The 23,617-nt window shown below is 38.5% G+C and overlaps 1 protein-coding gene across 1 annotated transcript in view; it reads right to left on the bottom strand.

The window, feature by feature from the left end:
* SNTG2 (syntrophin gamma 2) overlaps nucleotides 1–23,617 on the bottom strand; it is a 157,811-nt gene that overhangs the window by 82,808 nt on the left and 51,386 nt on the right. The window contains exons 7-8 of the mRNA XM_030491170.1: nucleotides 11,849–11,936; nucleotides 5,069–5,160 (exon numbers count right to left, since the gene is read on the bottom strand). Of these exons, the coding sequence (XP_030347030.1) occupies nucleotides 5,069–5,160; nucleotides 11,849–11,936 (180 nt within the window). The remainder of the gene's footprint in view (nucleotides 1–5,068; nucleotides 5,161–11,848; nucleotides 11,937–23,617) is intronic.

Below are 23,617 nucleotides of genomic sequence, written 5' to 3'. Positions count from 1 at the left end.
CACAGCTCTTATTCTGCACACTTGAATATCATAGGCAAAACAGGAAAGCATCATTAATAAGTAAATAACTTGTTTGCCTATCCGTGCAAATGAAAGGTAATCAATGCACTTAGTGCAACTTATGCAAATGCATAAGGATAAAGAAAATATTACCCAACTTCTACCAGGAGTCATTAAAAACGGTAATAAATTGGGTTTTATTTCCTAAGCCATTTTCTTTTTGCCGCTGCTGCAAATTACAATGACCAAATTCTCAAGAACTATAAGAAACAATGCATTCTCATGAAATGGCTGTGTATGGCAAAGATATGTATAAATAAAAAGTGAAGCCAGATACCTAACAAATGCAAGTTACTGTTTTCTACTGAGCATACTTCCATTCTGATCCTGCTGCACCTTTTTGTGAAAGATAAATAACAAAGCTCATTTTATCTGAGCTTTCTTGGTGTTTAGCTTCTTTTCCAGTGGAAACAGACTTGGATTGAAGCCGCCTTCTTTGAAGGTGTGTGAATATCAGATTAATTTTCAGTGTTCTAAGTGAATACTTTTAAAACTAGTATTAGGTGTCATAAAACATCAAATATTGTTCAGTGTCCATTTATTTAGCAGCTAGTAAGACTTTCTTTGTATTTTCAATGCCACATTAACTTTCAACAGCTTTTGTTAAGACTTTAAGTTAAGAAAAGGAAATTCTAAAGCCATATTAATTTCTGTGCAGACGAAATTACCAACCTGATCAATCAGATGTTAAATACTAGAAGAAATAAGTCTGCTGAAAGGATTAGCAGTGACAGTGGGGATCAATACAACTAAAAGATAAGACTTTCAAAGATACCTTTTATTCGCTTCATTAATCTCACAGTGAAAGTCCCAATCAACCCTAATCAGACTTAGAAAAACACAGCACTTTTGAATTGCTAAATCTAAATCAAACAATTTCAATACTCAATACCAAATGCATTTCCTAAACAATTCTACAGTCGTAAAGTAGGAAGGTGTTATTTAACAGGATTTTTCCAGCTTCTACTGCTATGCTTTCTGAAAGGTGTAATCAGAAACAGAAAATTTGGAATATTTTTCCTTACAGGTGGAAAGGGAACAGTCACTTCATATTTTATTAATTGAGAAAAAGAAGCACACTTATTTCCAGTGTGTTTGTCTCATTTCATAAATGTCTTCAGCACAGCAGCAGTCCAAAATATTTAAGTGTAGCTAGCTGTGTTTGTCTATTTTAAGTTGCTCTTCAGCGAATAAATTAAAGAGATGGTGATGATTATTTTCATGAGAGTAACTGGTGCTGTACCTCTAAGTGAGCTATTTATTGTATTTATTACATTAACTACATTTTATGCACGTACATTACCAAATGATACACTGTGAACTGGAAGCCAATTTAAAGTTACACTGCTGTCATATTCAGAGAGAAAATCAAGGATTTTCAGATCAAGAGTTGACAGAGTCTACCGGTATCACATGCTAAACCATTCTAATAGAAAAGGTATTGATCTGAAATCCTGAAACTTTTCTTCTTTAATGTGAGCTACAGGATAATAAAAATGAAGAATAAAATAAAGTGTAAGAATGATTAATAGTGTGTTTACACTGAATTGGAAGACACTACAGGAATATTCAAAAAATAAAACTACTGAAACTATTTCAGATGTAGGGTATCAATTCAATCTCAATTCAATGGTCTGGTCACACACTCCACTAAAGTATCCATCAGAGTAGCTTTTACTCTCTGTCAGAGAGGGTTCACCCCCTTTCTTGGGTCCTCTTCTGTTTTTGTCTTTACATGCTTGGGACTGAGTCACAGCATTCTCTCACTCTGGAACCAGGACTGTAATAGACATTAAAGATTTAGCATCCTACTGGTCCCACCAAGAGTTGAGCACCTTTATTTTTTCTTCTTAAAAACCTGAACTTGGTGATAAAGTAAAGTAGATGATGTCTTTTTTAAAGCAAAACTTTTTAATTTAACAGATGAAAGAAAGCCACCAAGGAAAAAATACTTTAAACCTACTTTGAAAATTTTAAGTGCCTGTTTAGTTTCATTTAACAAACTAAACGTGCACTATCAAAATTAAATTAGAGTTCTTAAATTACATGAACACACATAAAATAATGATTTACACTAGTCTCACTTCACTTATTAGAACATCCCTTTTAGACAATTCAGGGAAGTTGGATTTTCAAAGAAATGAAAACCTACTTCATTCTCACTTTGTATTGTAACTATCATATAATTCAATGACATCTGAAACAGGAATTTGTTTTATTTCTCTTTTTTTATCACCCCTAATTACTCCAGGGAGCTGGCCTGGACATTTAGGACATATGGACATCTAGGAGAATCTCTCTACAGTATTTTCTTTGTTGTTTTGTAGTTAGAATCCTTCGTAAACAACCTGTAATCACTAGCTTAGAGACCACCTCCCCTGAATGTTTTAATGTTCCCTTCTGAAATTTCACTTTGTGTTTAATAAACCACTTATAAGATATAGATGAATATATCTGCCACTACCAATCTCTATAGCATTTGTGACAGTGCCCAAGCACAAAATAATTAGGTGTGAAGAGAGTACTTCAGCTCATTTCTCTGTGTTCCAGGGAACCCTGTGAAAGTGCTATACTGTAAACTGCTCCGATGTTATAGGGAGGATGTATATACATCCTGAAGATGATATTGCATCACATATAACAGATGCTTCAAGGCCAAGGTGGTAAAGATATGTCTAACAGAGGCAAGCTAGCACCAGAACTGAAAACGGTATAATCATATTAGCCAGAAGCAGCTTGCTGTTAACATGGCTAAACTACTGTCTATATGACACAAGCTAGCTCAGGTGTCTCTATACTACTGTTTTTCAGAACAGATATGCTGAATGACAGCTTGGTAAAACCGGTGTATCAGTAACTCCTTGCATCTCATTCCCATCCTTTCCTTTGCATTGCATGCTTTTCTGAGCAGTATTTCCATTCATAAATATACTAAATCTGACTGTGACTATGATTAGGAAGATACATACAACCGCAACACAAATTTACAAGACACAATATTCAAAGTGAGTCAGATCTCCCCTACCAAGGTGACATTAAAAAAGGATTTAAATATCCTTAGCCCTACTGGGCAATACAATTATAGGAAGTGTCAGCTCTGCTCTTCCTTCACCATAGAAAATGAAAATACCGAATTAAAAGAAGTACTCACTAGCTAGTAGTTGAAATACATTTATAACCACTATGGAAGGTCTGACCACAGCTCGGTTGCACTCACAGCTTACTCTAATAAAAGTTTGACCACACATCTCCAGCAGATCATCTCTAAAGCCAGTCATTCCTGCTCAGAATACTCAGAACCTTGCTTTTGTATTTCACAATAAGAATCCTGAAATTTTTCACTCTGTTTCCTATGAAGGGAGACCATGACTTTTTTACTAGGCTAGATACAAGGTAGATTGTTGTGCTTCACCATGTCTGGTGCACACACAGCTCCTCATGTGACTTTATGTCAAGTTTCAGAAAATATAAGTGCTGTATAAAAGCAAGCTAGTACCCTAATATTCTCCCTTTTTGCTTTCTGTTTTCCTACTTATATTTCAAGCTTATGCACAGTCATTTGTGTGCTACCTTGGCAACTAACTCCAAATTACTCTGTTACAAGTCTACAAAACTCCAGCCACTTATTTATGTTTTTATAATCCGTAGAATTCAAAGTGTACAATTCCCACAGTACAGTTATAATGATTATTAAAAATTCTTATGGCACAATCATTCTAGCACTTAGTAGGCATTGGTTTACTAAAAGATGTTAATGCAGTCACAGGCAATCATCCGATCATAGCCCTCTTAGAATACAAGGTCTTTGGAGAAAGGACTTTGTCTGCAGAGTACCTAGTAGACAGGTGTTGCAAAATGCTGGACCCTGAGGACAGACTTGGGTTCTTTAGTAAGGCTACAGTACAAGGTAATTTAAAGTAATAATTATTTGCATGATTAAAAACAAATAAACATGAAACCTTTTGTATCTAGCCTCAGTTTGGATCCCTAGCACTGAGATATAGGTATCAGCACAGAAAAGCATATTTCTATTTATTTATTAGATGTATATATTTATATTACCATATACATATTTTATTAGATGAAAACAAGCCTTAAGTTTAGAAATACGGCGCTCAAAAAACTGCAAAGCTTGGGAGAAGTGGAGCAACAAGCAGACCTGATATCTCTGCTCAGTAGGAAAGAAAGGGAAAACCAGGAGGGGAGAAGCCTTCACTCCATTCACTGGGCATTCCTTCTGTAACATTTAATATCCAACTGAAAGACTACAGCTGCAATTTCTTAGAAGCTGAAAAAGTTGGTCCATGTCCTTGCACAGTTAGTATCTACATCTACATCTTCAATCTTCATTTTTAAAAGAGCAATTGCTGCCTACTAAGACATCCTATCTTCTTTGGCGTTGGTGACTAATATTTTTCCCAGAGTAATATCCTCCCCTCCCCCCACCCCCCCCAATGCTACAATTAATTTAATCACAGCTGGTTACTGCACAAAAAAAGAATTGAATATCCTCTGTATTAAAGACACAGACCCTTTCCCCCCCCCATGTCTGCTTTCCCATTTGATTTCTTTCTCGTTTTCTCACCCTTTATCTTACCACAAAAGTTTGCCTCAATAATTCACCTTTACACTGTTTTCTGAATTCCTCATACATTTCAGAAACTCTAGCTGGACTAAATTCAATAGTACTATACCACAATTCAACAAAGTATGACAAAGGCTCACAGGAATTCATTTCTAAATAATGATGAAATCTTGCTGTGCTCATTCCTACAAGCTTCTCAGTTGCCTCAGAGTAAGAACCTAGCAGTCCAGGGCCCTGTGTTGACTGGTTTGTAAAGTACAGAATTTCACAGTCTGTGCACTTCAAAATCAATCAAACAAATAAGCAAACAACAAGCCCAGTAAAATTAGGGTAGTCTTGAAGCCCTACACTAGCATTCTGAAGTTCAGAATGGGAAGAAAACTTACATAGATTACACTAAGTATTTATTAATCATTTGCTTACAGTGTTAGTTGAGTTTCCATTTAAATGTAATCCACTGTCAAAGAGAGGTGATGAAGCTCCACTGCTGTGGTCACTGGATGGTCCAGGGGAACCTGGAAATCAGATAATAAAAAATAATTGCTTATGTTAAAAATGTATGTATATGTAAGTTAGTATCTATTCCAGCTGTAAAACACACTAAGAATTTTAAATATAGATCACCAAACCAAGCCAGAAATACTACTTGCATTTTAAAATGACAACCAATAAAATTTCCATATGCTATCCTTTATGTCTAGAAAGAAAAAAGGTAGCTAGACATCATTTTATAGAGGCTGCGCTCACGGGAACTACTTATGTGCTTAGCTGTTTGCAGGATTTAGCCTTTTTTCACCAAGAATGAGATATTCAAAACCGAGTAAATTCAGTTACGCTAATCCAATTAATTTAATTAAAAATAAATCCTATTGAGTGTTGAAAGTCTCATCTTAGAATATAACTGTGGACTGTATTTATAAACAAAGCTAATAAGACGTTCCCAGGCAAGTACTAACTGTACACATAAATACACTTTATTAATGGATGTATCTTTTTCTTAAAGTGCTAATTACTTTCAGGAATGATGCATATTCTCAAACTGCGAAATTAAAAGCAGTCATCTTGAAATGTTGATACTATGTTAATATCTTAAAATTACACTGCCATATTCTTCAAGATATCTCTTCCTTTAGCAGTTATGCATCATGATCCTGCTTTAGCAGTTAAGGACTCCAAGAAAGCTTAATACTTTTGTAACATACAATAATAGAAACAGCACAAAGTCATATCATTGTGTAATTTCTGCTTAAATGTAAAATGTTAACATACAGCACCAATAATACACAATTACTGTCAGACAGCACTTGGTCTTATCAAAAAAGCACATAAAATCAATTTCACAGCATTATATTCATCATCACTGAAAACTCATTTTTCCATCTGAAGAAGTCACCTGAAATTGCCTGTAAATCATTTTACATTAATAGGCCTGTCAAGTCTAACATCATGAAAGTCAAAAAGTCATTCTTAGTCATATATTTTTGTATGTATCTATTCCACATATCTAGAAGATTTAGCAAAATTGAACTTAATTCAACAAAAGCTCATTTTCTCCATAACAAATCTCTGCCAGTTCAGTGCTGAGGTCTCAGAATTACATCTTGAATTCTGAAGTTTCAGAATGCTGTCATTTGGAGTCCTTTTGGTACAATGTTAGATGATGGCAGCAGAAGGAACCATTATGCTTTGCTTGTATGGTTTTTACCCAAGCACTGACTTCAGTAGCTAGCTACAACATTTTGTAGCTACTATATACGTACAGTAGACCACAAAAATCTATGTTCATACTCACAGGTGACCACAGTGACTTGCTGAAACAGAAGATAATTTGTAATTTTTTGTAATAAAAATACTGAAATAAAAAAGTTGGCATTAAATTCTCCAATGAAGAGTCTGCTTGTTGGGGAATCCCACTGTCTCTGGCAGTGGGTAACTATGGGAGAGTCAAGAATCAATCAAATTCCTAAAGTGGAATTATCTCATCTTTTGAGCAATTTGAGCATATCAAAAGACATAAATTAAGATATTTTCAAATATCTAAATCCAGGTTTAACCATAATAAAAAATGCTACAATAGAATTTTTTTTTTTTTTTTTTTGGGTCAGTAGAGAAAACTGACATCTGTTGCATGGGAAAGCTAAGAATAAGAACAGAAAAAGAAAGCAAGCTAAAAAAAAAAGGTTAAGCAAAAAATTTCCCTCCTCCCACACTGTCACTGCAGATTTCCTTTTAGTTTAGCAGCTTTCTTTAGTTTTCTGAGTCACAAGAAACTACACAGCCTTTCTCAACCTCCACCACTTTATTGCAAACAAGTTCACAGACCTTTTAGTCTGCTCGCTGCCTATTCTGCCTCACTAACTCATGGACTACTCCTTCATGGTCTTGTTCAGCATTTTAGAAGATCCCAAGGAAGGCACAGTGCTGTCATCTCTTCAAGGAGCTTGGTCTGCCTCCCCACATGGCAGCCCTAGAGCAATAAGTTAGTCTTCCCTCCCTGTTCTTAGAACAAAACATACATGATATACAAAATATATTAACACAAAGTAAATCTTGTACTGTCTGCTGCTGTAGCTCTTGCCCAAGTAGCTGAGACTCCAAAACAATTGTTAGGTACCAGTCCAAACTCTGGAACAATAGTTTGAGAAAGACTATCTGCTACACTCCATGACTATAATACAGTATCCTGATGGGTATTGATGCCAGGTGTTTGGTATACTGTGAGATTTTCAGCAATTATTATTGCCTAGCTGCCTTCTTATCCCACCCAAACTATAGTTAGACAGCCAGCCTATGAGAAATGCAAAGGTACACTATGACAGGCTTCATCTGTTTAATTTGCTTATTCTCAGCTGTAGCATTTTTTTATTTTTGAGAAGGCTGTGTCAGGAAGGATCCTGTGGGAGAGGAGATGACCTTTGCCTGATCTTTACCTGGGCAATAGCTGAGTATGCTCATAGAAAAAAACCACAACACCTTACCCTGTAAGGTGAGATGGGCTCAGAGAGAGAGAGAGATAGCAAGAATATAGGAGTCTGAAGTTCACAAAAGAGACTGATACACTCCTGGGGATAGCAGGAAAAAGACAGAGAGAACTCTGAGGTGAGGGAAAGAAACTCTGTAAGGATCACAGGGGATTTTGCAGATCTAGCAGTACATCAGCAAATCACCAAGCTAGCTGACACTACACCTAAAGCAAGAACTCATTTGCAGTGGTGCAGGTAGGAGCTGGTTTTAAATCTTTTTATATTCAACAGAATCACTGAGATTTTTACAATTTTAAAAGTTAGGTATTTTACTATTTATTTTAATAAAGCTTGGCTTTTATTTTTAACTTTAAAAGCCTTAAGACCTAGAAAGGTGTCTGGTCAACCAGGAGTCCCATCAACGTGGTGGTTTATTTCAGTCAATAAATTACACTAAATCTCTAAACAACAAATAAAACTCCCAAAATGCAGGTCAGCAGATCAATGCACAGCAAGTAGTCAGCAAGACTTTATCCTTTACATAGATTTGCCTTATGATCAACATTGTTGAATGATACTGGAGATCTCCTGTATATAAAGAAAAACTCGTTTATCTAACTTGATAATTATGTCATAAACAACCTTCAATAGACAAAAAGGTCATTCCAGAATAACCACAAAATTAAAATCAAAGGAAACACTCCTGGTGATTTTTAATTACACTGCAAGCTTTGCAGCTTCAGAATATTCTTATAATTTGGTATAACTATCAAAAAGAAAAATTCTGAAGAGAGTCTGTTTTACCACAGAATGTCCTGAAGAGTCTTCCCAGCAGCAGTGAGTCTTATCTAAAAGGGTCCTACAAGCCATCCTCAGCTCTAGGATGGGTAATAGACTTAGATCCAGAGAATTCTTAATGACAATACCCAAGAGCTGATGCTGTAACTATTCTGTAACATAGACAAATACAAGAAATAACCCTTATAGCCACTAATAATTTCCTGACCCAGCTCCAAAAAATCACAGAATTCCTTCCTTTGGTTTCCAGAATCACAAATCTATCCTCTCTCTAGCTGACAGTGACCTTAGAGTAAACCACAGGCCATGGGATAAGGAATTATCCTAGCCATGGAGCCAGACAACCCAATGAATCAGGCAGTTAATGACCCTACTGGCCCATGCTATCTTCTGATTCAGGCCTGAGAGTTCTTTGAGGAAGTATTTGCTTTATGCAAAATTATGCCAAGAATTCTGCAATATTTTATAAAATTGCTGATCAAATTCCTGTGGCAAAGAATATTTCCTGGCATAATTTAATTTACTATTATGGACAGTCTCATAATAGTCTAGTAAGAGCCAAGAGTCTCAGGCAGCTGTGAAAGAGACAACGATCAGTACTGGCATACCACCCTGAGTTACAGCCTCCTCCAAACAGAAGCAAGTAGTCTTTGCCTCATCCCTAAGCGCCAGTTCATCAATATTTACGCCAAATACTGTATTTGTTGCTCACAATAATGAAAGGGTGAAATAACGAGAAAAATTGGTGAGAACTGTAGGCAGATATTTCCCTGTTGTGACACCTTGTGCTTTTGCTAGCCATGGCATGAGATAGTATAGGGAAGGGAGAGGTATGACAAGGAAGCAGAGGAGACAGATGCTACTCCTGACAATGTACTTACAGAAATAATAATAATATGGGTTAGTAGGAAGAGACGGTTTGTTTGTATTTCAAGTGAACACACCACAGTACTGAAACTGCCAGTATAGCAGCTGGTATGACTGAATGCTTGAAGGTAGAGGACTATATGCCTGAATCTTCTGGGATGCTAGGAAAAGCCAAAATACTTCAGAATTATGCATGTATGCACTTAAATCTTGCCTGCAGTGTGACTCGGGAAGTACTTTATTGCAGAGTAGAATTGCTACTTAGCTTCTAATATGTGTCACTGGTGCTTCATGACTAGAATTCCCTTTTGTGCACGGGCTTGTGAAAAGCTCTTCTTGAAATGGGGTGCTTTGTCCCACCACTATTCTCTGTAATTTCAGTGTACAGCCCAAACCCAGACCTATTTTCCATAATTTTCTACACCTTATTTGCTTCTTTCCTCAACACAAAAACGAGTATGTATGTCAAGTCACCAAAGGTATCTGACTCATTGAGCTTGGTTTCAGCCTGCATTTGATGGCTGCACAGAACATCCTAGAGAGGAGCAGCTGAGTTCTGTGCTGAAGTCCACCTTCAGTTCAGAAAGGTCATTTAAGTTCCTCACCTGTCTGATCATACTTAGCAAGTCCTTTTGTTGAGCGTATAGTATAGAACTGAAGATGTGGGATCATGCATGTGACTGGACAGGGTAGTATAATGCTTGCCAAAGATTTCCTCATGCTCTGCATAAAGAACCAAGTCTAATAACCTGCCAAAAATTAGCAATTTGTATCCAAGACGTGTCTTTAAGAAGCATTGCTTCTCTGCTGTGCTTTTTGATAGTCTGTGATAGCTTGTCTAAAATGGCACTGTTTTCCCCATTCCAAACAGATTTTCTTTGAACAACAGTAATCAGGGGCAGACTCCAAATGGTGCTAGGTGGCCACAGCCATGAAAGAGGCCCTTTGAAAAAGAGTGATGGGTTTTTTTAGGTGAAAGTTCCTGGTTCAAGTGTTTTCATGGAGGCTATTAATCTTCAGAAGTTTTGCATGCACCTCTGGTCACATGGAGACAGAAGGTGATCTAGTCTTCCTGCTAATCACTGCTTTCTCTTACCAGAAGTAGCACTTTATGGAAGCAGTGCCATGATCTCAGTCACCCAGACAGGAATGGCTGCAATGCCTTCTGGTGGGAAAGGCAATGCAGCCATGATGTACCAAGAGGGCATCAATATTTCTGGACTTGTGTGAACACAGTAATTATAAGTGATCTCTCTGTTTCTGTCTTGACTCAAGAGCTTTTTCATTGTATCTTCTTCTCATGTTCTGTTTGACGGAGTGAGAGAGTGGCTGTGTGGGAGTTTGGCTCTTAGCTAAGGTTAACCAACCAAAAGTGATGGAGTCCAAGTATTTATGTGATGTCAATCAACAAGATGAGATAAAATCGCTAGTAGGACTGTCATAACCACAAATGAATGTGGCCACACAAAATCTACTGGTTAAGATAGCTACTAGTTTGCCAGACTCATATTTAAGCTTGGACACAGTTATCTCAGACATTATAGACATTGAACTATAGTTGTCTGATTACCTAGTAGGCAAGTCAGGAAGACAAAACCTTAAGTTTCATTAAAAGGAACACTGACCAGAAAATATCTCCAAATTTAAACATGAGATTTCTTTGAATTTAGGTTACATATTCAACTGGAAATTATATGTAGCAAGATCTGAAATAAAGGTTTTAGCATGAAATGTATAGTTCAGCTTAGCAGAGGCCTGTCAGGTTTGCTTTTAATAGGTGTAAGAATATAGATTAAATGACAGACGCTCGTCTAATGACAAGAGCTAGACCTATGAGAACTATGATTCTGCCAGAATCAAGAAAAAAACCATGTACATAGTTGAGCACAACTTACATAAATTCCCAGAACAAGACACAGTTTAAATTTGTTTTGCTTAATTTGGAAAGAGAATCATATGTTAGATAAATTAGTACAAAATTATTCTGTCTGACTAAGTTAGCTGATATATTACGTGCACTTTTCTACTTACAACGCTGAATAAAAGTGAGTGTCTTAGATGTTTTTATTTGCTAACCAGAAGAACCAAAAACTTCCCTCATCTGCATTTTTCATAAACAATTTACTATTGCTACTGTTAAATTACTCAGTTGTCACATTATAATTCTACTCTCTGACAAAAATTATCAAAATCTATGAAATATGCACAATTAACATTATCCATTCATTTGGAAACTGTCCTGAAAATATACTTCAGTGTGAATGTATGATTCAAATGTTTGCAAACACTATTTTATTGTATTCAGGCAAAGCTTCTGTAGAAAAACTTTCAGATATCACCCATGATTGAACTGCATTTTAATCAGTTGTTCAGTTTTATTTTGAATAAACTATACAGAAGCAGTCATGCAGTATGCATTAGATTCTTACATGTTAAGCAACAAAGTACATGCAATTTTCTGTTTCTTCCTGTAAACAACTCAAGGATTGAATTCCTATTTCTGACACTGTCATCTTATTATGAGAATACTGCAAAGAGGAAAACAAATTACTCTTATTCATTAATTTCCTCTTACCTAATGGGAGCTTTAAAAATGATGGAGCTTCCCTGAGGTACTGAACAGTGATGGTAACTTCATCGCCAGCATTTCGCAGTAGGTGTACCTGTCAGTGTGACAAATAACAGCTACTTTAAACCAAAGAACCACCAGTCATGAAAAGCACATTACTTACAATCAAATCAACATCTCTGTTGATCTATAATAAACTCAGTATGAACATTTCTGACTGGGAATGAAAAATATATCTTGAGGGTCAAGTCACACCAGGAACAGATAAGAGTAGGCAAGTCCAGTGGAATAAATAATTTGGTGGGCAACTTGATTTTAGGTACCAGCTGAACACAACTTCTAAAAAACAAATTGATGTAATAAAACTGGCATAAAGTAGTAGGGAAATATGTGTTTATGAAGCTATAATACATTAATTGTGTGTGTATACACATAAAAAGACACAAAAATATATAAGTATTTGGTTTGATTAATTTAGGTAATACATTAAGCACATTTCTCTGTTTCAAATGCAGTCTTGACTTTTGTGGCTGTCTTCATTACCTGGAAGTATTTGCTAATCAGAAGGGAACACACACACACACATATGTGTACAGACACATGTATTAACACATCAGAATTAACTTAAAGGCTTAGCTTGCTAATGCATAAGAAGCTTTTTTAAACACAGAACTTCAAATAAAATCTTTAATGGAACTTGAAAGGGCAGAGGTATTCCCCTGTTTCATATCCATGACGCTCAGGAAACAGGTATTGTGTTTGCTTCGTATGTGGCCTGTAAGCAGGGTTTGCAGCCCTGATCCCATTTGTTTGAAATGGATGCTAAGGCTTGTGGCCTCTAATCTGAACACAATCAAAGCATGCATGTACAAGCAGAAAAGTGATTGCATCAAACTAACTACAAATTACTTGATTACGGGTCTAATGTTGAACTTGGAGGAAGCTGGTGGTTGTGTTGTTTCCACAATTTTAGCAAAATGCTACACTGGCCAACATTATGAGATGCAGAATTACCTCCAACTTTATAACTCTTCCTCTTGTGCACCTGAAGAAATGCTTGTACCAGTTTACTGTGAGGGTGATGAGACACTGGAACAGGTTGCCCAGAGAAGTTGTGGATGCCTCATCCCTGGCAGCATTCAGGGCCAGGTTGGACAGGGCTTTGAGCAACCTGGTCTAGTGGAAGGTGCCTCTGCCCATGGCAGGGCAGTTGGAACTAGATGATCTTTAAGGTCCCTTTCAACGCTAACCATCCTATGATTCTATGACCTACATGAAAACATCAATCTTATGCCTGATGGGTATGAAAACCCAAGGCAAGTGAAGAAATCAAGTAAGCAGTCACACAACCTAAGAATTTTAGGATATAAAAATATTCTGGAAAAGTGTGAGCAAGAGAAATGACTATAAAATGTCCAACACTAACACTGAAGAAAACATTATTTGGACAGGGACATGTTCTGATTTAGTTGATTGAGTGACATATGAATCACCCATATAAACTACTGTTGCTAAAAGCTTCCTGTTTACTGTACCTGTAAAATCCACATCTTTTAACAAAGACTTACAGTGTCTGCCTCCATCCTCCCCACCCATCTTTCAGTCCATCGAACAGTGACCTCCATTACTAACAACCTGCAGTAACAGTAGTAACCACAGATCAGTCCCTGGGAGGGAACAATAACATTTTACATTCATTAAGTTAGGAAATCCAGCTATGCAGGGAAGAAGAAAGCTCAAAAAGGTCAGAGAAAGCACTTAACAAGGAGTCCAATCAGATTAGTGAGCTTGAGGAATGAGGGTCCAGAGGCAAAAGGATAGGGGATGCATAAGAGAAAGATTTAAAAAAAAGAAGAAAAAGAAGAAAAAGATAAATGCCGTCAGCTTAAGCAAGTTTCCCCCTAAGAACCTGCATTTCCTTTCAAGTTCCTCCTTCCTAATGGACTGACCTCTCTTCCCCAAAGGCCCATTTCTTTGCTTTTCTTGTTCTCTATTCAAGCATTTGTACCTCCCCTCTCCAGGCTTAATCCACATTTAAATGATTTACTAACAAAAATACAACGGCTAGTGCTACCATGCCACATACTCACCCCCAGTATACTCTGATATGAGGTGTTCTACTCACGCCAAGGATTTTGTGGGCAATTGACTACAGGAGTACCTGAGGTCTCATTATGGAAAAGAAACCCCTTATAATCACTGATTTCTCACTAAACCATCTCAGGATGATCACAATAGGAATAACCAGGAACTGAAGCACAGCAAAATTAGAATCCTTCTTTAAGGTAATACAAAAGTGTGTCAGGACTGCCAAGCTAACAAATGTGTTTTGAGTTCTAATGTATAACAACACTATGTCTCCCGAAATCCTCTGCCCCTTATTTCCTGCAATAGTTTAGACTACTACTTACTAAGGACTGAAAATTATTGGTACCTCTGCTACTCTACTCTAACAAAGATAGATCCTCACTTTATCTGCAGACTATTATGCCCATAAAATATAAATATATGATATATATACAAGTATCTGATATATATACAAAGGCCATTTATATACATATATTAAAATAGACCCATATATATACACACATGCAAAACTTTTAATCAAGTTTCAGTTACCACGTCATTCTAAAATTCCTCTGAAATTCTGCTGTAACTGGATGCTTTGTTTTAAATTTGCCTGATTTGAAGATTCTTGATTTCTATAAATGATAGAATCATAGAATCATAGAATAGTAAGGGTTGGAAAGGACCTTAAGATCATCTAGTTCCAACACCCCTGCCATGGGCAGGGACACCTTGCCCTAAACCATGAGGTCCAAGGCTCTGTCCAACCTGGCCTTGAACACCGCCAGGGATGGAGCATCCACAACCTCCCTGGGCAACCCATTCCAGTGCCTCACCACCCTCACTGTAAAGAACTTCTTCCTTATATCTAATCTAAACTTCCCCTGTTTAAGTTTGAACCCATTACCCCTTGTCCTACCACTACAGTCCCTAAGGAAGAGTCCCTCCTCAGCATCCTTGTTGGCCCCCTTCAGATACTGGAAGGCTCCTATGAGGTCTCCACGCCGCCTTCTCTTCTCCAGGCTGAACAGCCCCAATTCTCTCAGCCTGTCTTCATACGGGAGGTGCTCCAGCCCTCTTATCATCCTCGTGGCCCTCCTCTGGACTCGCTCCAACAGCTCCATGTCCTTTTTATGTTGAGGACACCAGAACTGTATGCAGTACTCCAAGTGAGGTCTCACAAGAGCAGAGTAGAGGGGCAGGATCACCTCCTTCGACCTGCTGGTCACGCTTCTTTTGATGCAACCCAGGATACGGTTGGCTTTCTGGGCTGTGAGCGCACACTGCTGGCTCATATTAAGCTTCTCGTCAACCAACACCCCCAAGTCCTTTTCTGCAGGGCTGCTCTGAATCTCTTCTCTGCCCAGCCTGTAGCAGTGCCTGGGATTGCCCCGACCCAGGTGTAGGACCTTACGCTTGGCTTGGTTAAACTTCATAAGGTTGGCATCGGCCCACCTCACAAGCGTGTCAAGGTCCCTCTGGATGGCATCCCTTCCCTCCAGCGTATCAACCAAACCACGCAGCTTGGTGTTGTCAGCAAACTTGCTGAGGGCGCACTCAATCCCACTGTCCATGTCGCCGACAAAGATGTTGAACAGGACCAGTCCCAACACCGATCCCTGAGGGACACCACTCGCTAGTGGTTTCCAACTGGACATCGAGCCATCTACAACTCCTTGCGTGCGGCCATCGAGCCAGTTCTTTATCCACCAAGTGGTCCATCTATCAAATTGATGTCTCTCCAATTTAGAGACAAGGATGTTGTGCGGGACAGTGTCGAACGCTTTGCACAAGTCCAGGTAGATGACGTCAACTGCTCTGCCCCTGTCCATCAGTTCCGTGGCTCCATCATAGAAGGCCAACAAATTGGTCAGGCAGGATTTCCCCTTAGTGAAGCCATGTTGGCTGTCACCAACCACCTCCTTGTTTTTCATGTGCCTTAGCATGTTTTCCAGGAGAAACTGTTCCAAGATTTTGCCAGGCACAGAGGTGAGACTGACTGGTCTGTAGTTCCCCGGGTCTTCCACCTTCCCCTTCTTGAAAATGGGGGTTATATTACCCTTCTTCCAGTCATCGGGAACTTCACCTGACTGCCAGGATTTTTCAAATATGATGGACAGTGGTTTAGCAACTTCATTCGCCAGCTCCTTCAGGACCCGCGGATGGATTTCATCAGGTCCCATGGGCTTGTGCACGTTCAGGTTCTTAAGATGGTCTAGAACCTGATCCTCTCCTACAGTGGGCCTAAGGTCTTCACTTTCACAGTCCCTGCATTTGCTTTCCAAGACTTTTGTGGTGTGGTCAGAGCATTTGCTGGTGAAGACTGAGGCGAAGAAGTCATTAAGAACCTCAGCCTTCTCCAAATCCATGGTAGCCAGTTCTCTCGATAGCTTCCGGAGAGGGCCCACGTTGTCCCTAGTCTGTCTTTTATTTGCTACCTATCTATAGAATCCTTTCCTGTTATCTTTTACATCCCTTGCCAAACTTAATTCTAGCTGGGCCTTAGCTTTCCTAACCTGGTCCCTAGCTTCCCGGGCAATGCTCCTATATTCTTCCCAGGCTGCCTGTCCTCGCTTCCACCTTCTATAAGCTTCTTTTTTCCTTCCAAGTTTTCTCAGCAGCTCCTTGTCCATCCATGGAGGTCTCCTGGCCCTCCTGCTGCACTTTCTTCTAGTCGGGATGCAACACTTCTGAGCACGTAGCAGGTGATCCTTGAATATCAATCAGCAGTCTTGGGCCCCCTGCCCTCTAGGACTATATCCCATGGAACCTTACTAAGGAGGTTCCTGAAGAGGCCAAAGTCTGCTTTCTTGAAGTTCAGGGCAGTGAGCTTGCTGCATGCTCTTCTCACTGTCCTGAAGATCTCAAACTCAACCATCTTCTGATCACTAGAGCCAAGGCTGCCCTGGAGCGTCACATTTCCAACCAGTCCCTCCCTGTTGGTGAGCACGAGGTCCAGCACGGCACCTCTCCTTGTCGGCTCCTCTATTGCTTGAAAGAGGAAGTTGTCTTCCACACAATCAAGGAACCTCCTGGACTGCTTGTGCCGGGCCGTACCGTCCCTCCAACAGATGTCAGGATGGTTGAAGTCCCCCATGAGGACAAGGGCCTGCGAGCGTGAGGCTGCTCCTATCTGTCCGTAGAGCGCTTCATCCACAGAGTCCTCTTGATCAGGCGGCCTGTAACAGATCCCCACCGTAATGTCCCCCATTGCTGTTCTCCCTTTGATCCTGACCCACAAACACCCTGTTACCTCATCACCCGTTCCCAGACAGAGTTCCATACTCTCCAGCCTATCACTGGCATAAATAGCAATGCCCCCTCCCCATCTGCCTGGCCTGTCTTTTCTAAAGAGCCTGTAACCTTCCATTCCGACACTCCAGTCACAGGAGCCATCCCACCATGTTTCTGTGATACCAATGACATCATATTCCCATAGCCTTGCACACATCTCTAATTCCTCTTGCTTGTTCCCCGTACTATGGGCGTTTGTACAGAGGCACCTTAGCCGAGCTCCAAATGAAGTCAACTCAATGGGTGGAGCAGCTGAAACATCTCTACATTGCTCCAAGCACTTATTACAGGTGCTGGCAACTGACCAGGAGTGTTGGGGTGGATCAATGCTCCCCTCCCCCAACACATCTAGTTTAAAGCTTTCTTGACCAGCCTGGCAAGCCTCCTACCAAAACAGCTCTTCCTCTTCTTTGTCAGACCAGCTCCACCAGCCTCCAGTAGATCTGGCCTCCCAAATGGAGCTCCATGTTCTAAATAGCCAAACCCCTGACTATGGCACCACCATTCTAACCATTTATTAACCTGCCAAACGCGCCTAGCTTTTTTAAGGTCCTCCCCTTTGTCCTGGAGAATCGATGAAAAAACTACCTGAGCTCCAGAGCCCCTAACCACCTCTCCCAGGGCTCTGTAGTCCTTCTTAATGTTCTCCAGGCTACTGCTATCTATATCTCTAGCACCCACATGGACCACTAGAAGGGGGTAACAGTCAGCAGGACTTACTAGACCAGGCAGCCTCTCAGCAACATCCCTGATCCGAGCCCCTGGCAGGCAACACACCTCCCTCGAGACTACCTTATCTTTAATCATAAATTCTAGATTATTTTTTAAGTGAAGTAAAGCTCAATAGTTTAATTAAATTAAATTCAACTAGAATAGTTTTAGAATATCAAAATACAATCTTTGTCTTGTGGATTTATATCAGCTACTTCACACAAAATGCTCAGAAACTCATGAAAGCTATGTCAACTTACATAAATCTTTCCTTGGAAGTAATTCTTTAATTATTAGGGTATTTATATAGTTCTATCACCACTTTATATTTGGAGCAGCAAGAATCAAAATTAATATTACTGAATATAGTTCTGTTTTGGAATTCATTAATGATGAGCTGAATGTGAACTAAAAAACCTTATGTCTTACAGAGCTTCACTATCATTATGCCATATACAGCTGAGCTACATATGTATATATGTATATGTACACACACATATACAGGTTATGCTTGCTATGTTAAAAAGCTGAAACAGACTTTTGTAATAGTCATCTTGGACCATATGTGAAAATACAGTTCAGACACATGTACAAAAATTTGTATACGTTTCATACATATACATATAAACTGATCTAGAGATGAAAAATGTGAATGATAAAAATCGAAGAAACTGTAAGTATATCCTTGTATATATTTAAATTAGCCTGCACTAACTTTTCAGTCTCCAGTTGATTAATTTGTCTTCCCAAACTTCATTAATATCAGCACTAGGGCTTGAAATGAACTGATGTTCTTCTTCTAGCCCTGTCATACCACCTAATGACTTTGCACTATTTATGCTAAACTAAATTGCAATGGAGCCTTCACAAATACATCATACTCTTTTGAAAGTGACCAAAATGGTTATAAAAGACAGTAAATCAATCTTTTTTGCCACACTGTACTGATAGAACCACTGAACTTTGGAGTCACTGACCAACAAAGCTAATTGGAAAAGTTTTCTATAAGTGTACGTATAAAGTTAACAAATAATGAATTATTTTATCATCTTAAACCCCCCCACGTAATTGACATAAAGTCCAAGCTCAGGCCAAGTACATATGGCTGAAAGAAATTCAACAAGTCAATATCCTTGGCAGGCAACCAGCCACACTGACATCTGTTGCACAGAGGAGGGCAACACATGACTTTGGAATAACAAGAAAGAATTTTAACTTCCTAATAGGTATAAAGATTACATACTAATGCACTGCTTTGTGGTGCTGAAGCTTTGGTACAAGTCCAGTAAATCCAAAACGACAAATCCTGTAGCTTTTGAGTAACACTTACTGTTGCACTGTTTCCTTACTGTAGTATTAATACAAAAGGAGAATTGTAAAAGTGTTTAAAAAAAACCCAAATAAACCACAGTCGATTTCTGGGCACCTCACTGCAAGAAAGACATTGAGGTGCTGGAGCTGGCCCAGGAAAGGGCAACAAAGCTGGTGAAGGGTCTGGAGAAAAAGTCTTCTGAAGAACAGCTGAGGGAACTGGGGTTGTTTGGTCTGGAGAAGAGAAGGTTCAGGGGGACCTTATCACTCTCTATAAGTACCTGAAAGGAGATTGTAGTGAGGTGGGGGTTGGTCTCTTGTCCCAAGTAGGGGCCAGGGGAGGTTTAGGTTGGATATTAGGAAGAATGTCTTCACCGACAGGGTGATCAGGTATTGGAACAGGCTGCCCAGGGAAATGATGGAATCACTGTCCCTGGAAGCGTTCAAAAGCTGTGCAGGTGAGGCCCTCAGTGACATGGTTTAGTGGTGGTCTTGGCAGTTCTGGGGTAATGGTTGGACTTGATGGTCTTAAAGGACTTTTCCAACTTAGTTGATTCTATGATTCTATGAAATACATTTACTGCAGCTGTATTTGTCTGGACTTACCTGTGTGTTCGTATGTATGAAGAAGAAAAGGGCATTAAGCGAAATTCTTGCTTTTCATGCTGGCTGTCATGTGCAGACATTGCATATCTCATAAATGCATTCATCAAGACAGCGTTTATTATGCTTCTCTTTTTCACATGAATTTCTCAAGAATAGAACAGAGAGAATGTTAAAAATATAAATGGGAGTTTCTAGGTCTCACTTAGCTAACTACAGTCTAGAATCTGCAGGGAAAAATATGACTCTTGTTTTAGGAAAACCAAATGGCCTTTGCTGCCTCATTTTTACTGCCAACGTGTATTTTAGGGACATTCTATATACCTATAGGCAGGTAAGTCAATGTCACCATCCATAGCTAATGTGCCTTCTTTTAAAATTCTGGTGCCTTGTGTTTACTGTGGCTTGGTCTAAACCTTCAAACACACCTGATCACTAATATTCACACTGCCTAGAGGTTTAGACAGGGGTTTGACTGTTTGAATCAGGTTCTGCCTTATTATAGATCAGAACTGTAACAGAAATTGAAACTGAAAAGGAGCATGTCTTTGTTGAATGAATTCACCCATATGGCCCTGTTTTGAGAGCAGAAATCACATCATTTAACTTTGGCCATTTAAAAGACTCAACTCTAAAGTAGTTAATATTTTTTCTAGAAATCAGTAAAGATCTTTGGATAAACAGGAATCATCACCCATAGGTCTCTATCTCTAACTACGGAGAGTCTGGAAGATAACTTAACATTTTAAACATCTAAAGTTAGATGAAACAAATCCCATCTCACATGTACATATGAAAATTTAAAATAAAACACCTATGTCAGATTAAAAGTCAGAAGCAAAAATTCTGAAGCAAAAGAAAGTGAATCTCCAGATAAATGTCTGATCTTGAGGTATATGCATTTCACAAATAAAACACTTGAAATTCAACAAAGTGCAAGTCTTGGCCTTGACAAGTACGTGGGTGCAAGATTATGTACAAGCTTGAATGTAACGGGCAAACAACCAAGAAGTTGTAGTAAAACGTATGAATTAGATCATATCTTATAATCGTTAAAAAACCAATGAAATCTAGAGAAATAAAAAGTTTTAAAAAATTCCTAAGCCTTCAGAATGAAAATGGAACAATAGTACTTAACACTTAAAATGCCTCCTAGAATAAAGCATGTTTGGAAGTATTTTTGGAAACTTGGCAGTTTCAGCTCAACCCATAAGTAGAACTGAAAAATGTGACATAGTGCTTTTATGTGTATGAGTAGGCAAGGAAAATGCATGCAAAATGGAAACCTCATAGTACAAGCAGTCTTCAAAATGTTAGTGAAAACAAAATGGCTTTAAAAAAAGTTTAGAAAGTTAAAATTGGATTGCAAACGGTATTGAAAAGGCTTGAAGCAGAATGAAGTTAATTCAAGAAATAATGATTTCCTGACACTTGCCTTTTTTCCATTGGTCAGTTATGAAGTGGTTTCTAATAAATACTTCTGATTATCTTCCCTAACTTTGCAGCATTCAATGAGCAATACTTTCTTCCTTAATGCTTAATTGACTACTCCAAAACAAACATTTGTGTCAACAATTTATACAAATAACAAAATAACAGTCACAGCAGCTTATGGAAATTTTCACAGATTTAAACTAAACTGCAATTGTTCCTAGCTCACTCAACTGGCACTCTTATTTCTGCCTACAAATACAGTAATGTTTTTAACCACAAAGCTTTAGTACTAACTTAAACCAATAACTCTGCTCATGTACGATATAATTACCAAGAATTACAGGGGGAAAAAGAAAAAAATTAAATGTTTTTTCATTATTTTGTACATTATTTTTTCTACTTAATTACACACTTCAGTCTGTGTTTCACTTCAAAACAATGCTTACACAAATATCCAGTATATGAAAGATGCCGATACATATTATACATTGGAAAATACATTTTGAGCCAAATCAGCTGTCCCTTACAGCAGTAGAAGTTCAAAAAAAGTCACTTAAGGCTAACTATTACCTGAAGCAGGAAGATCCATCCCTGAGAAAGTAACATTGCTATCCTTAAAAAAATTCCAAGAATATCAGAGCATTACAGGGACTTCCCCCTGGATATTCAAGTCAGTCTCAACTGTTATCAGTGTACTATAATTGAAAAGAGTTCAAAGCTACAGAACTCACAATTTTAGATTAAGCATTATGTTTTATTACTCATCTAGTGTTATAAAAAGAAAGAATTGTCTCAGGTATCAAAAAATCACAACAGACAGAGATGGACAAATTACCAGAAAGCAAACATCAAATTCTTAGATTGCAACTTTATTGAAACAAAATCATTACTGACATATCCGGTATGTCAGCAACACATACTATAGTATCAAAGTGCCACTTCCAGTTCAAATGCACAACATGCATCTGACTCAGTGTGATTGGAAACACATGTGTTTAAGTGAAATCAGAATCTGTAGAAACGCAAACACTTCTATGCCAAATGCAGGCCTTTTCAAGCAAACAAATCGGCGCAGTCTAACCCTGGAGGTTCATAATCTTCAAACATATTTGAAAATCTTTCTAGATGATAGTTAAGTGGTTGTGTTTATATAGGTTCCAATTGCACAGATTGAACTAAAAAGACTAAATACAGGTTTTCATGTAGCTGTTACCGTTCTAATTTTCTTTGTTGTTTTTTCTTGTATTCACAACATACCTGCAGCGTTCTCTGAAAAGGACTTTATCTGACTAGAAGTGTCTCTGAGGAGAGAAGTATCAGTCAGAAAACTTCTACCACTGTTTACTGGCGATAGTATGAAATGAAGGTAATTTCACTTGAATGATGGACAGTATCTAATGAAGGCTGTCTTGTGCTACGGAGTGCAAAAGCTAAACCAGAAGCCTTTGAAGTTATCACACCCAGCAGGCCATATGCTGCATTTGTGATTTAGAAATTGTTGACAATTTGGGCACTGTTTCCTTTTCTTACAACAAACTTTTCCACAATGACCCTTTTGTACTAATTCTTCTTAGTCTAACAGAAATTTCACCAACATCCAGAGTTAATATAGGACTACACGTAAGAAGCACCAAGAACTACTTTTAGTATCTACACATTCAATGCTTAAGTACAAGACAGAAGTCCTAGACTATGGGCTGATAAGTTCAACAGACTGCACTTCACTCTGGATCAGGCATAGAATTTATTTGTAATCATCTATATGTTCACTATTTCAGGCTTAAAGAACTAGGGCACCTAGAAAATAAAAACCATTCCTGTTTTACATTTACAGCATGTAGAACATAATAGGATAATAAGAATACCTAAAGACAAAATTTAGCGCTGTTTCATAGTAATAATATCCCTGTATGTCAGCCTGCAATGCTTTTGTTTCCACAGCTCGCCAGGCATGAAAGTGCTACTATCACCATAAAACAGCAGATCACCTGCAATATTCCGTACACATCAGAAAAAAAATTGTTTGGTGAAGTCCCAATACCTGACCCTTCTGCACACTTTCTCAGGACCTCAGCCCATGGTTCCTTGCAATTGTGCTGCTGTACATGCCAACATTTATTCAGCACAGGCCACCATAAAGTATATTCTTTTATTCAGTACTGAATATTTCATGTACTGGAAAAAATCACTCTGATGCAGGGAACATTATGCAAATCTCATTGACATATTAGTCTTCTGAAGAAGTAATTTCTCTTCCCCCACACTGATATGGCTAAAGCCATACTTGTTTAAATACAGGGCTATACTTTTTTTCTATTAGACTTCCTGCTGTCTAATACCATATTAGACAAAAAA

This window comes from Strigops habroptila, chromosome 6, assembly GCF_004027225.2.
Source record: "Strigops habroptila isolate Jane chromosome 6, bStrHab1.2.pri, whole genome shotgun sequence".
In the NCBI taxonomy this organism is placed as follows: domain Eukaryota; kingdom Metazoa; phylum Chordata; class Aves; order Psittaciformes; family Psittacidae; genus Strigops; species Strigops habroptila.
The sequence above is the reverse complement of the archived record's forward strand: the minus strand, read 5'-3'. Positions and strand labels throughout refer to the sequence as shown.